General features: G+C 40.4%; 1 protein-coding gene across 3 annotated transcripts in view; it reads right to left on the bottom strand.

Annotated features, from left to right (window-relative positions):
* Positions 1-875: 875 nt before the first annotated feature.
* Positions 876-12,388, bottom strand: part of mid1 (midline 1) — a 59,670-nt gene continuing 48,157 nt past the window's right edge. For all 3 annotated transcript variants that reach the window (XM_047151175.2, XM_017458059.3, XM_047151174.2), the window contains exons 7-10: positions 9,132-9,275; positions 8,510-8,671; positions 6,330-6,537; positions 876-4,898 (exon numbers count right to left, since the gene is read on the bottom strand). In XM_047151175.2, the coding sequence (XP_047007131.1) occupies positions 4,550-4,898; positions 6,330-6,537; positions 8,510-8,671; positions 9,132-9,275 (863 nt within the window). In that variant the 3' untranslated portion in view covers positions 876-4,549. The remainder of the gene's footprint in view (positions 4,899-6,329; positions 6,538-8,509; positions 8,672-9,131; positions 9,276-12,388) is intronic.

Raw genomic sequence — 12,388 nt, 5'->3', positions numbered from 1 at the left:
GGCATAGCCAATACTACAATTCGGAATGTCCTAAAAAAAAAAAAGAAAAGCCACTGGTGTACTAACAACCAGACATCAGACATTGAGCAGTTAAACTGCCCGCTGTTCTTCAGAAAAATCCTCCAGGTCCTGCACATTCTTTACTTTTCCAGCATCCAAGGACTTTTTCAATTTAAGTGTTATATAAGCTACCACTCAACCACAAATAAAATGCAAAACAGTTTTAGTTACAAAGGATTATACAATGGATATAAAAAGTCTACACAGTCCTCTTAAAATGGCAGGTTTTTGTGATGTAAAATGTCAATGAAATTATTCTGTTTAACCCTAAATAAGGATACACTGTTTCTGTAGGATTTTCTCCTCATAGGCTTGGTTTCATACGACTGCTGAACTCATGGTCCACAAAAAGCTTGCATGGTATCACACTTGTTGAAAGATATCTATCAAGAGAGGAGTATAGAATTTCCAAAACATTTGATGTGTTAGGTGCTGGTGGGGGGAGGAGACCACTTATTTATTTAAAAAAAAAAAAAAAAAGCAGTGGTTTTCATCAGAAACGACATTCCTAGGAAACAAGGGACGTCCCCCGGACTTTGCAAACGTCCACTTAGGTCTGCATTTGGTCCGGTTTATAACGTTCGCTGTCGAACATTCCAAGGACATGAGAGGATATCAAATCATAACACTACTGAATGTGTTCATTTCAGCGAAAGTTCCCTAAGTGTCCCAAATGGCCACTGGACGTCCTGAAACCCTACACATGGACGTTCGGGGGACATTCATAGAGGCCTTCTAGGGGACATCCTGGGGACCTTTTTTTGTCAGCTGGGTTACGTGTGAACGCTGTCATGAAGTGAGTCCAGGGAGACTGATGCACATGCAGAACTTTATTTAAGACAGACACAGGGAACAGGTTCCGGGAAACAGGCTCAGGCAAACAAACACAAGGAATAAACACACTAGGTACTGGGGCTATCAGAAACTTAGTAAAACTAGGAAAGAAACCATAAGAAAACACAAAATAAACAGTGCATAAACTGAACAATAACAAATGTGAGCATTCAAACACAAACATAACCTGACATGATGCAATGCGAGGAGAAAAAACAGGGAACTTAAATAGAGCACTAATCAATCAGGAGAATGAAAACAGAATGGTTAAAATGCAAAATGTAGGGAGACAACAGAAGAAGAAATTCTGAAACGGCATTTAGGATGCCCTCTAGTAGCCAAAGATGGAACTTGCCCTGGGGGCCATGACAGAGCCCCCACCCCCTTAAGGCTGAAAGCACCACCAGTGTGAGAGGCTAACAGCACGGACCGCAGTGAGGCCTGAGGGGGGATCAACAAAGATGGCGAGGCCAGATGGGGGATTGTGTTCCTGGGGGCCATGACAAACACAGCCTAACTTTGTTTAGCTACCAAGCCACATTAGATACTAACTTTAATTCAGTCGAGGTATCTTTATGTAACATCAACTAACTAGCTTCGTTGGCCTTACATAACTTAATTCAGTACATGAATATCTATGCAAGTTAGCTAGGCTAGTGATTTCTTTAGTTGTAAAATAGGCTACATTAGTTATATATTGTCACTATCTGTTATTGCTATTGTTAACCTCCACAAGAATTGCTCCCTAACCAAAAAGTTCATACTTCATTTATACTTTGGTGAGGCTTACCTTATCAATGGCTTGTAACTTGCTTATCCAAGTCGATGGCTGTAACTACCACCCCAAGGTGACGATACAGATAACTACCCATCAGCTGTATGATTAACTTAACAAAGAACATCTATCACACACCAATCACACAAACGTTCACGACAATGATTGTTGATTGGCAGCTCATTCCTGTTGCTAGATTAACATTTGAGATCTGTTTTTTTCACATCTGTTTTTTTTTCTCAGCTCATGGGATTCATTTTTACATTAATTTTGATATGTTTCCTAAATGCTTTTTCAGTTTAATTCAGCTTAAATCTTAAAACACTTAGGTGCTGTGCCTAGGCCTTTCTATAGTAGGGAAAACCCTGTACCATGCAGCACAATAAAGGCCATAATCAACAAATACAGAAAATGGAGCTCCACAGTGACAAGAACAGAACAGGATGTCCCTCCAACATTTGTTAAAGGACAAGACAAAAACGTACCAGGGAGGCTGCCAAGAGACATACAGCAACATTAAAGGAGCTGCAGGAATAACTGACAAGTACTGATCACTCTCTGTATGTGAGAACAATCTCTCATATTCTTCACCTGTCTGGGCTATGGGGTAGGCTGGCTAGAGGAAGTCCTTTCTCACAAAAAAAAAAATATCTAAGTTAGGGGTTAGTTAAGTGTTCACAGAAGAGGTTGGCCACTACTGAGGGACAGTCATTTTGAAGGTTCTGGAAAGGGACCTCATGCCTCACTGAATAGGCACTACCAGGTGTCGGTCGTTAACTGGTTGCAGATTGTATGTAAGGAACATAAACCTCAAGGAGAGTGTTGAGGTAGGGGGTGCTGTTCCAGACAAGGTCTTGTACGTGAGCATCAAGGACTGGAATTTGATGCAGGCGGCTACAGGAAGCCAGTGGATGGAGATGTAGAGGTGTGTGACATGGGTTCTTTTGGGCTGGAAAACAAGGCATGCTGCTGCATTCTGAATCATGTAAAGAATGATTCACTTATGTACGTAGGTTATGTTTTGTTTTTTTTTTCTTCCTTTATTGCCTAAAATTTTGATAGTTTTTCACTTAATTTTTATACCTTGTAATCTCACACTGAAGGTGGAAAAAGTTCTGACATGATTTATTTTTGGGTTGTTTTTTTTTTTTTTTTTTTTTTTTTTTTTACATCACAAAACCTGCCATTTTAACAGGGGTGTGTAGACCTTTTATATACATTTTACAGATGTATTATTCTGCACAAAGGTATATTTTCCTTTAAATCAGTTTAGAATAAATCGACGTATTAGCCATTTTAATATTTGCCACACTGTTTAATGTGAATCTTTATTTAATAAGACCTTAATTTACGAGCACATTAGCTTTAATCCAGAGTTTGTAAACAGCTCTATGGTTGACCATTTCCACCAGCATTTACACTACAGATTGTGTTTCCATGCTTAGTAGGTTGTTCCAGGCTCGCGTGATGAGCTACAGCGTTGAATGTTACTTTCAAATGCAATGTGAGCATATTTTTATGGCCACATCAAGTTGTGTCTTGAGCTGCAATTATCTAGCCCATACTGTTTTGAATTCCATGATGATATTCCATTTGTGTGAAAGTGCTTCCTTTTTTTTTCTTTTTTTTTTTTTTTTTTTTTTTTTTAGCCTGAAAGGATTTTCTGTGGATGGCAGCTTCACTGTGAATCAGTAGTCAGATTAATCCTCTTTAACAAATCCTTGGTTTGCTTTTGTGAAAGACAACTGAAAACACGATACCAACATGTGGCTGATACATTAACTGTTTTTAAAACATGCTACAAAAATGCTGTGATACAAGAGTATAAAACAACTCTTTGCAAACAGTTTACCCTCAGCAACTAGAAACCGACAATTTCTATACACTACAGAGATGTAAGGTTATGAACTGCCAGATTATCATATGTACAGACATATTTAAACCACAAAATAGACTTGAAATTTTCTGTTCTTTCAAAATTTTTACATAAAACTAATATACATTAATAATTTACTCTAAACGGAAAGTGTTTTAGTCCGTGTAGAAATCTACACAACTGTTGAATCTGTGCAGGAAGATACATTTTTGATTTTAATATTGATTTAATGAGCTATGTTAGGTCAGTAAATGAACTTAGTGCCACCACTGCTAATGATACATTAAAAAAAAAAAAGTCTGACAGAAAAAAATGACAGGCAACCTTCCTCAAATGCAAATACAATACACAATACAAAATTGTGTAATTTTTTTTTGAGCACACAACATAGATTGTGTATCTAAAATACAATTGTGCATTGATTTACTGCTAAAGTGTTCAGGAACATAAAACAGTTGTATATGCTCAAAAACAGGTATACCGCAACAGTCATAATTAGGCAAAAGACAAGCAAGCATTGACTTGACCTAAAATGGAAAAGGTTTTATGTATGCATGTAATCAGTCCTGCTGCATTGTTGAAATGTCCTTTTTATAAAGTAAAAATAGTCCATCATCTGCATATCAATTGAGATTGCACTAAGAAACCTAATCACATAATTGCACTAAATTGACTATAATGTGATCGTCCCTCTTTTCATAAATATAGACATACCATATAGACATGTGCAAAATTCCTCCAAAATACCTGATATCAATGCACTGTGGTCTTGACTTAGGTAAAAAAAAAAATTTTTTAATTAATTGTCATTTGAACTCAGGGGTTATGAAACCTTTTACTTTTTCATATAAAGGTGGAATTGCTGTCAAAACCTTCTGTGTATGCTTTTAAAAAACCTTAATGAACTGGAAATATGATGTGGCCAACAAGGTCATGGCCAGAGCTGAAAGCAAACCAAAGCAGCCCAAGGTCCGCTCTTTTATTTAGAAAGAAACACCACAGCCTCAGTTGAAAGCCTCTACACCTTCCAAATGATCTGGGATAGGGAGGCCTGTTAGGACTGTAAGACATTTGTTCCAGACATTAAACACAGGGCAAACCGGCTGGGTGAAGGTGATATGGAAGGTGTGGAGGTGCTGAGAGCTCACGGCATCATAGAAAGCCAGCGAGCCGGCATCATAGTCCAGGAGCACACCGACTCGTCTCAGGTGTGGTGAGGGGTCAATGGCCATCTCTTTGCTGTTGTGGCGCACCACCCAGGAATTGTTGCAACGGCACAGCACCCATGACAAAGGGTTCTTCCCAATCCACTCGTGCTTGGGTGCTGACTTATAGGCTATGCCCACAGCATACCTGAGACAAAAAAGTCCATTTGGGAAGTCAGGTCATTTTTTATTGTCTTCATACCCGTATGGCAACATTTAGTATGAAAATTATTTATTATGTATATAAAGGTAGAAGTAGTAAATGTTTCATGTATTACACCCAGTTTACAGCTGTGCATGTAAAGTTTAATCAGACCTTTAATAGGAGAACCTGTACACCTGCAGATTCATGCAATTAACCAATCAGCCAATCATGTGGCAGCAGCACAATGCACAAAAACGCACAGATACAGGTCAAGAGCTTCAGTTAATGTTTACATCAAACATTAGAAAAAAGAGGGAAAATGTCATCAGTGTGACTTTGACTGTTGCCGGGCTTTTGGTGCAAGATGGGCTGGTTTGAGTGTTTCAGAACCTGCTGATCTCCTGGGATTTCCAAATACAACAGAGTCTCTAGAGTTTACACAGAATGGTGCAGTAAACAAAATAACTGGAAGTTCTGTGGGTAGAAATGCCTTGTTGATGAGAAATGACAGAAGAGAATGGCTGGACTGTTTCTCAATATACTCAAATAACCACTCTTTACATCTGTGGTGAGCAGAAAACTAATCGATTTTATGAATTAATTTAAACTATTAGGTTGGAGACTGGAGTGGGTTCTACTTCTGTCAATCAAGAACAGGAATCTGAGGCAACAGTGAGCATGGGCTCAATGAAACTGAACAATTCAAGAATAGTTGTAGTTTTTCCGGTCTTCGACTGCCATCTATTCCTATAAACAGCTTGCTCTGTAAGGTTAATTTGTAGTTAGTTCTAACATCTTGATCTAAATTCGAAACGTGAACCTCTAAGGGACATGAAAAATAAGGTTCAGTCATACATATGATTATGTTTGTTTATCTATTCTAAATTGCGCATCATAAAATAATTTGGTCAATGTCACATGCATTGCATTTGTACTTATCAGGCCTGGCCTACAAGACATCACTCAAATAAATCACTATAATTGCACACATTTATCACATTGGCCTTGTGTATTATGTCTGACAGACATCCAACATAATTTCCACTTCAATTTACAAAGCAACTATTATTCACTAGTGAAAAGTGAAATTGCAGTTCAGCAAAGATCAAAACACTTGTGAAAGTGTAAACAAAACGGTTACGGAATTTAACGGCATACAACTTTTAATGTCACAATTCCAGCATTAAAAATATAAAATCTTTCTTACTGTACTTCTGAACAAACCTGCTCATAAAGCTGCTCTTTGGCTTTGTTTGTGTACTTTCATAAACTAAATTATGCTCTATTAGGTTGTCTTAGGTTTTTATCTATATAGCACTTTTAAGAACAGGCACTGTTACAAGGCAGATTTACAAAAAACCTTGCAATCTTGATGATTGAGGTTAAGAGTTAATAGGACATCTATCACTAAGTACTGAAAAAAATGTGACTAACCAAGTGCTCCCTCCAATTAGTGCCTCCCAATAATGGCGGCCACTGTCGATGTACACGTTTCCTATGACACCATAGCTGCTTTGGCTGCTGAAGCGCTCCTGACCGTGGCTCTTCTTTGAGGATATCTCATCACGTTCCACCGTCAGGTTGTCATGGGACAATTTTAGCTTCCTGTGTGCTGACTTTGGGTCAAGCTTAAATGGCTGACCTGGGGAATAAACAACACAACCTATAATAAGATATCTTATATATTGCAGAGGTTGATGTGATAGATAGGGTGCAGGGTTGTAACGCACCCTGGCGTGCAGCCAATAGAAATGAAATCAATCTATCTAATGATCAAAAATAAATAAATAATGAAAAACATATTTATATTACAGAAAGATAGATGAGAAAAAAGAACGTTGTGTTCTGTTTTGTTCTATGTTCAATTCTTCAAGCTGAGCCATCTGAAATGGAATAACTGTGTTTGTTTACACCAACAGACCATGGTCAAATGCCAACTATATCAAATATATCTTTACTGTTAAGCTCAGAAAGTGTAAATGATTTAAAGGATTTAAAGCATGTGGTGCGGTTTCTAAAAAGCTTGAAGCAGTCACGCAAATGTGGAGAACAATTCGCAAACATCACAAGGGACTGCAGCAGGACCAGATGATATAAATGAGCTAGCAGGGCTAAGCCTCCTGTTTTTCAAAGATAAAAATACACCAGTATAAGGTTTCATTCTTGCCATCTACATAAGATTATTTGCTTTTAACTATTTTTAAAGGTGTATTTTAAGCGCAACAGCACCACCAATGGTGATGCAGAGTGGTATGAAGAAGCAAGGTTGATTTCTTTCTAGCTTTCATGCAGAATCAGTGACAGTTGGGCCAGGTGATTACATAGAGTAAAATGGCCCCTAGATTTTTATCTTCTTTCGTGCTGATGTTGTTCAGTCCATTTCACTTAGAAATCCATAACACTTCATCAGCAGTGACAATATGCATAGACAGTTATTGACAATGATTCTGAGCCCAGTGATGGTGTGAGTCCTGGGCATACCTTGGCCAATAGTGACCAAAAGAATATCTGGAAGTTTAGATATGTGTTTTAATTAATTCCCACTTATCTCATCTGTCTCCCATTTATCTATCCATCTGCTCCAGTTCAGGCTCTGAGCCTGAGGGCCTCTTTTTACTGAGGGCCAGTGAAAAGGCTGCACCAGTAGTACAAATATCAATCAAAAACGTTTATCCACTGATCCAAATCTGCTTGGTAAATCCTGCCTTCTCTCTCCTGGTAACTCAGTGGCATTTTTTTTTCTTTTTGAAGGTCCTCTCCAAGTTACCTAGTGCTCATGGTCATGGTTTGGGGATTTAACACTATCGTTAGTATGTATGCATGCAGAAATTACCCTCTGTCGCCAAGCAACAGTTACATAATTCCTTGGTTCTGATGCACTTCCATGACGAAGGTGTATGCATAACCAAATTTCATCTCAAGTCAAGTGGGTTTTTATTGTCATTCCTCTATATAGCTGGTATACATTGGAGCGAAATGACGTTTGTTCAGGACCATGGTGCAATACAGAGCAGTACGCAAGACTACATAAAGTGCAATACACAACAGCGTGAGACGAGTGCAAAACAATAAATAAACAAATACGAAACAATAAATATGTAGGATGTTAAAGACACAGAACATGGACTGTAATCTGTAAGCTAGTGTGTAATGTACTAGCACAAGTAAAGCAGTAATATTGTTTAGGTTCAATGCGAATGGTGTGGGAATTTGGATTTAATTCAAGGAATCCTGACTATTTAGAACTTTTCACAAATTCTTCGAATGAAGTTTACTCTCAAACTCTCATCATGTGCTCTTGATTTTCCTTTCTCCTTTGTCTTGTTACTTCCATGAGTATACTCATGTGTTCCTCATTTTCCCCATCATTAGTTTGTACATTTAAACCCTCTGTGTGCCTTGTATGAAAATACTGTAGATTACCCTTCTCTGTACCTGGCGGTGTTTTTTGACCCATGTTATGAATAACAGTGATTACTGGATTCCTTCTTTATATAGTTTAAGTAAACTGTCTGAACACAGTTCTAACACAAGCCCAGGACATTTACTTGTCTTCCAAAATTGATTCTTTGAAGTCATTTCTAACACCAAAAAGAAACTGTGTATGGTCTTACTGTTGGTTTTGAGTGTCCCAGGCTCACTGCTGCGACTTCCTGCCTGATTAATGGCCTTGACAATGAAGATGTACTTGGTGCCACTCTGCAGGCCATGAACGGTGTAGTGGTTCTGCTTGATATTGGGCACAATCATCCAGCTGTCAGCAGAGTTGCAGAGACCTGGATAGGAAAGTGAGATATGTTTCACTGTTCGTCTTACGTAACCTAATACTCACTAAGTGGACCAAGTCTAGACCAAGTGTCAAACTCATGGTGGAAACTTGCAAAAAAATATATATATATATATATATATATTGAATATATATTGAAAAAAGAAATGATGATGAACCACAAAGTCATGAAGATGCAATTATGTGTGAGTTCTTAAATTTCTTTCTTGCCTTTACATGTTTTCGATATCTTAAAAAATATAGTTCATATGAGAGGTTGCAAAAGACTATTAAACTTAATTAGTCAAAATAGGTAGGCCTAATTAAAAAGGTACTTGGTATTAATGGCACTGTTATTGATATTGGGATCAGCTGCCTACATTGTATGGAAAGCCACATTGCATTATGATGCCATACTCTTTAGTTATAATGCTTGTATATATATTTCAAGAATTTCATGTCTTACTTACTGACAATATTTGACTGGCCAGTATAGATGGTGTACTGAAGCTCATAAGAAACTACAGAGAACTCATCATCAGATGTCCAGTGCACAGTTATGGTGTCATAGGACGCTGTGCAGAGCTCTTCTCGGATACCTGGAGGACTGGGCGCTGGAATAATAATGAAGGAAAATAAAAACGACAGCAAAGAGGAGTTTGCTTTAACCGTATGACACATTTTACAACTGTACATGGAGAGAAACAACACAAGATGACATATGCACATTGTTCTATGAAAAAAAAAAAAAGAAAGTCGTTTATGCCACACTGTTGATATGTGGGTTAGGTAACAAGTAACAAGCTGAAATGATTAGTATTTTAAGTATTAAACAAAAATGTGATTTTACTTCTAGTGACAGAATTCAATTAATTATTCCTGCATTAACGTGGGTTTTACCTAAAATAATCTATAAACCTGGAGCACCTTGTCATTACACATAAAAGTGTCATTTAATCATTGGACATTTATTGACTTTGAGTGTCTGATGACTGATGATCCTTAATTGAGTCTCACTACTTGCTCTCCACTTGCTCTCCTTTGATTGCTCTTAAGCAGTATGGTGTGTATTTTATGAGGGAACTGCAACTCACTTGACTTAAAAGCCGGGCTACACTCTTCCTTGTCACATTCACTTTACTGTAGCACATCATTACTACTACTACTGATTTTTAAGTATGCGATATGTAGAGATTTTTTGTGACTGGCTTCATGAGTCTGAACAAGGAACTGAATATAACTGAAATAACAGAAGAGTAAGATTGGAGCATCCTCATCTCATCTAAGTGTGGTGTAAATTATGAGTGTATAATTTTACATCATGAGTCATCTAATCAGTCCATACAGGATTTCATGGATTTTTTCGTTTGCTTGTTTTTTTTGTGATTGTTGTGGTCAGAAATGCTTGATTTTGCTGTGTCTTTTTTCAAAATTTCTATGCAATCTGCAGAGGTTTTTTTTTTCAGTTTTTTTTTTTACTGAAAACTACATGAATTGGCGAAATTGCAGTTGCATTAAATTGTCTTTTGCAGTGAAGTTTGTTGGTAAATGAGACCTTTTAGCTATACTCATGTTCAACACACGTGAATCGAAGATGGCTTTGGCTGAATGCACATTGTGATGATGTGACATGATGCTTCTTGGCCCAAAACCAGTAATTATGAAAAAGCTCTTGTGGATATTGCAGTTTCCTAATGCGTGAGCACCTGCTTTTCCGCTGTCGACCGTAGTGACATTGGGACACGTGTGTTTTGTTTATGTTTGTCATGTCTCCTCCCTGTTCCATCATTGGCTGGGAAGTCACGTGTGTCCGGATTACCCTCAGCTGTTAGCAGTTGCGAGGGTAATCATGTCCGCATATATACCGCGCGCTTCCCAGCACACGAGGCGGAAGATTAAGTAGTAAGTAATAAGAAGTGAATGTTTAGCGTTAGTGTAGTTCGTGTCACAGTCACAGTCACAGTCACAGTCAGTCACAGTCAGTTCGCGCTGGATATCCGCTTCCAGTTCATCGTCATAGTTTGTTTCTTGTTTTGGTTATCGACCTAGATTCCTGTCTAGCCCCGTGTATACCTGTTTGCCAATCGCCTGACCTCTTGCCTGTTTATGAATTACGTTTTGGATCACGTTTTGGATTTGTCTGCCTGCCTGTCTCTTTAAATAAACAACTGTTATCCTGTACTTGCATCCGCCTTATCTCTGCTTCGTATCTCTGCTACGATGTGTGACAGAATCTTCCGCCTTAACATGGATGCAGCAGGAGGACTAGAGAGAAGGCACGCCACAGCAACTAGGAAAATCGTAGGACAATACCGCATTGGGGAACGCTCGGATTACTGGCCGCATTTTTCATCTGTGCAATTTCCCTAAAGGTACGCCATTGAATTGCCGCCAGAGACAGCGGGATTGGGGAGCTACCCACTGGAGTTTCTCTTCAGCTGCCAGGAGTATTTCTGCAGCTTGGCGGTTCCCAAGCCTACTAAGAGAGAGTGGATCGGGTTCCTGGTGTCCAGGTTTTGCGGCCCGGCCCATGACTGGGCGGAGTAGCTGGTGAGTGCTGGGTCGCCAGCCCTCCATGATGTCACTCAGTTTACAGAGCTGTATATGGAGGAGTTTTCACAGCTTGGACAACTTCGTGGTCTTGATTTACTGGGGTGGAGAGTCAATGGACAGCCCCAGGCGGACCCACCATTCAACCTCTATTATGAGGAGATGGACAGGGCAGCAACCAGCGATCCACTTCAGTTTCCGGCCAACACGGGGGCGAAATCCCCGAGATGTATGACCGAGGGCTGCGGGAGAGAGACTCAGCTTCAATGTCCCACTTGCAGGAAGCTGGACCTCCAGGAAGCTTTCTTCTGCTCTCAGGAATGCTTCAAGAGCAGCTGGCGGGAGCATAAGAAACTTCACCGGAGAGCCCGTGCAGAGACCCAGCCCGGGACCGACAGGGTGACCTCAGAGCTCGAACCTGAGCCCCACGAGGTGGGCTCACCCGCCGAGCTCCAACAAAAGGTCCAAGTCCAAGTCAAGTCTCATGTCCCTGAGATCCAAGTCAAGTCTCATGTCCCTGAGATCCAAGTCAAGTCTCATGTCCCTGAGCTCCAGGTCCAGCCGCCAGCCCCTGAGCTCCAGGTCCAGCCTCCAGTCCCTGAGTTCCAGGTCCAGCCTCCAGTCCCTGAGTTCCAGGTCCAGCCTCCAGTCCCTGAGCTCCAGGTCCAGCCTCCAGTCCCTGAGCTCCAGGTCCAGCCTCCAGTCCCTGAGCTCCAGGTCCAGCCTCCAGTCGCTGAGATCCAAGTCAAGCCTCCAGTCCCTGAGATCCAAGTCAAGCCTCCAGTCCCTGAGATCCAAGTCAAGCCTCCAGTCCCTGAGATCCAAGTCAAGCCTCCAGTCCCTGAGGTCCAAGTCAAGCCTCAAGCCCCTGATGTCCAAGTCAAGCCTCAAGCCCCTGATGTCCAAGTCAAGCCTCAAGCCCCTGATGTCCAAGTGAAGCCTCAAGCCCCTGAGGTCCAAGTGAAGCCTCAAGCCCCTGAGATCCAAGTCAAGCCTCAAGCCCCTGAGATCCAAGTCAAGCCTCACGTCCCTGAGATCCAAGTCAAGTCTCACGTCCCTGACGCCCAAGCCAAGCTTCACGTCCCTGAGCTCACGTTCAAGCCTGCTGATCCAGTTTCCCAAGCTCTGCTAATATCTCAGCCTAATGACCAAGTTCTGCTCACGCGCCGGTCTGCTG

The sequence above is a fragment of the Ictalurus punctatus genome, chromosome 26 (assembly GCF_001660625.3).
Source record: "Ictalurus punctatus breed USDA103 chromosome 26, Coco_2.0, whole genome shotgun sequence".
Classification (NCBI taxonomy): Eukaryota; Metazoa; Chordata; class Actinopteri; order Siluriformes; family Ictaluridae; genus Ictalurus; species Ictalurus punctatus.
Note: the sequence above shows the minus strand (reverse complement) of the source record. Positions and strands in the feature narration are given on the sequence as shown.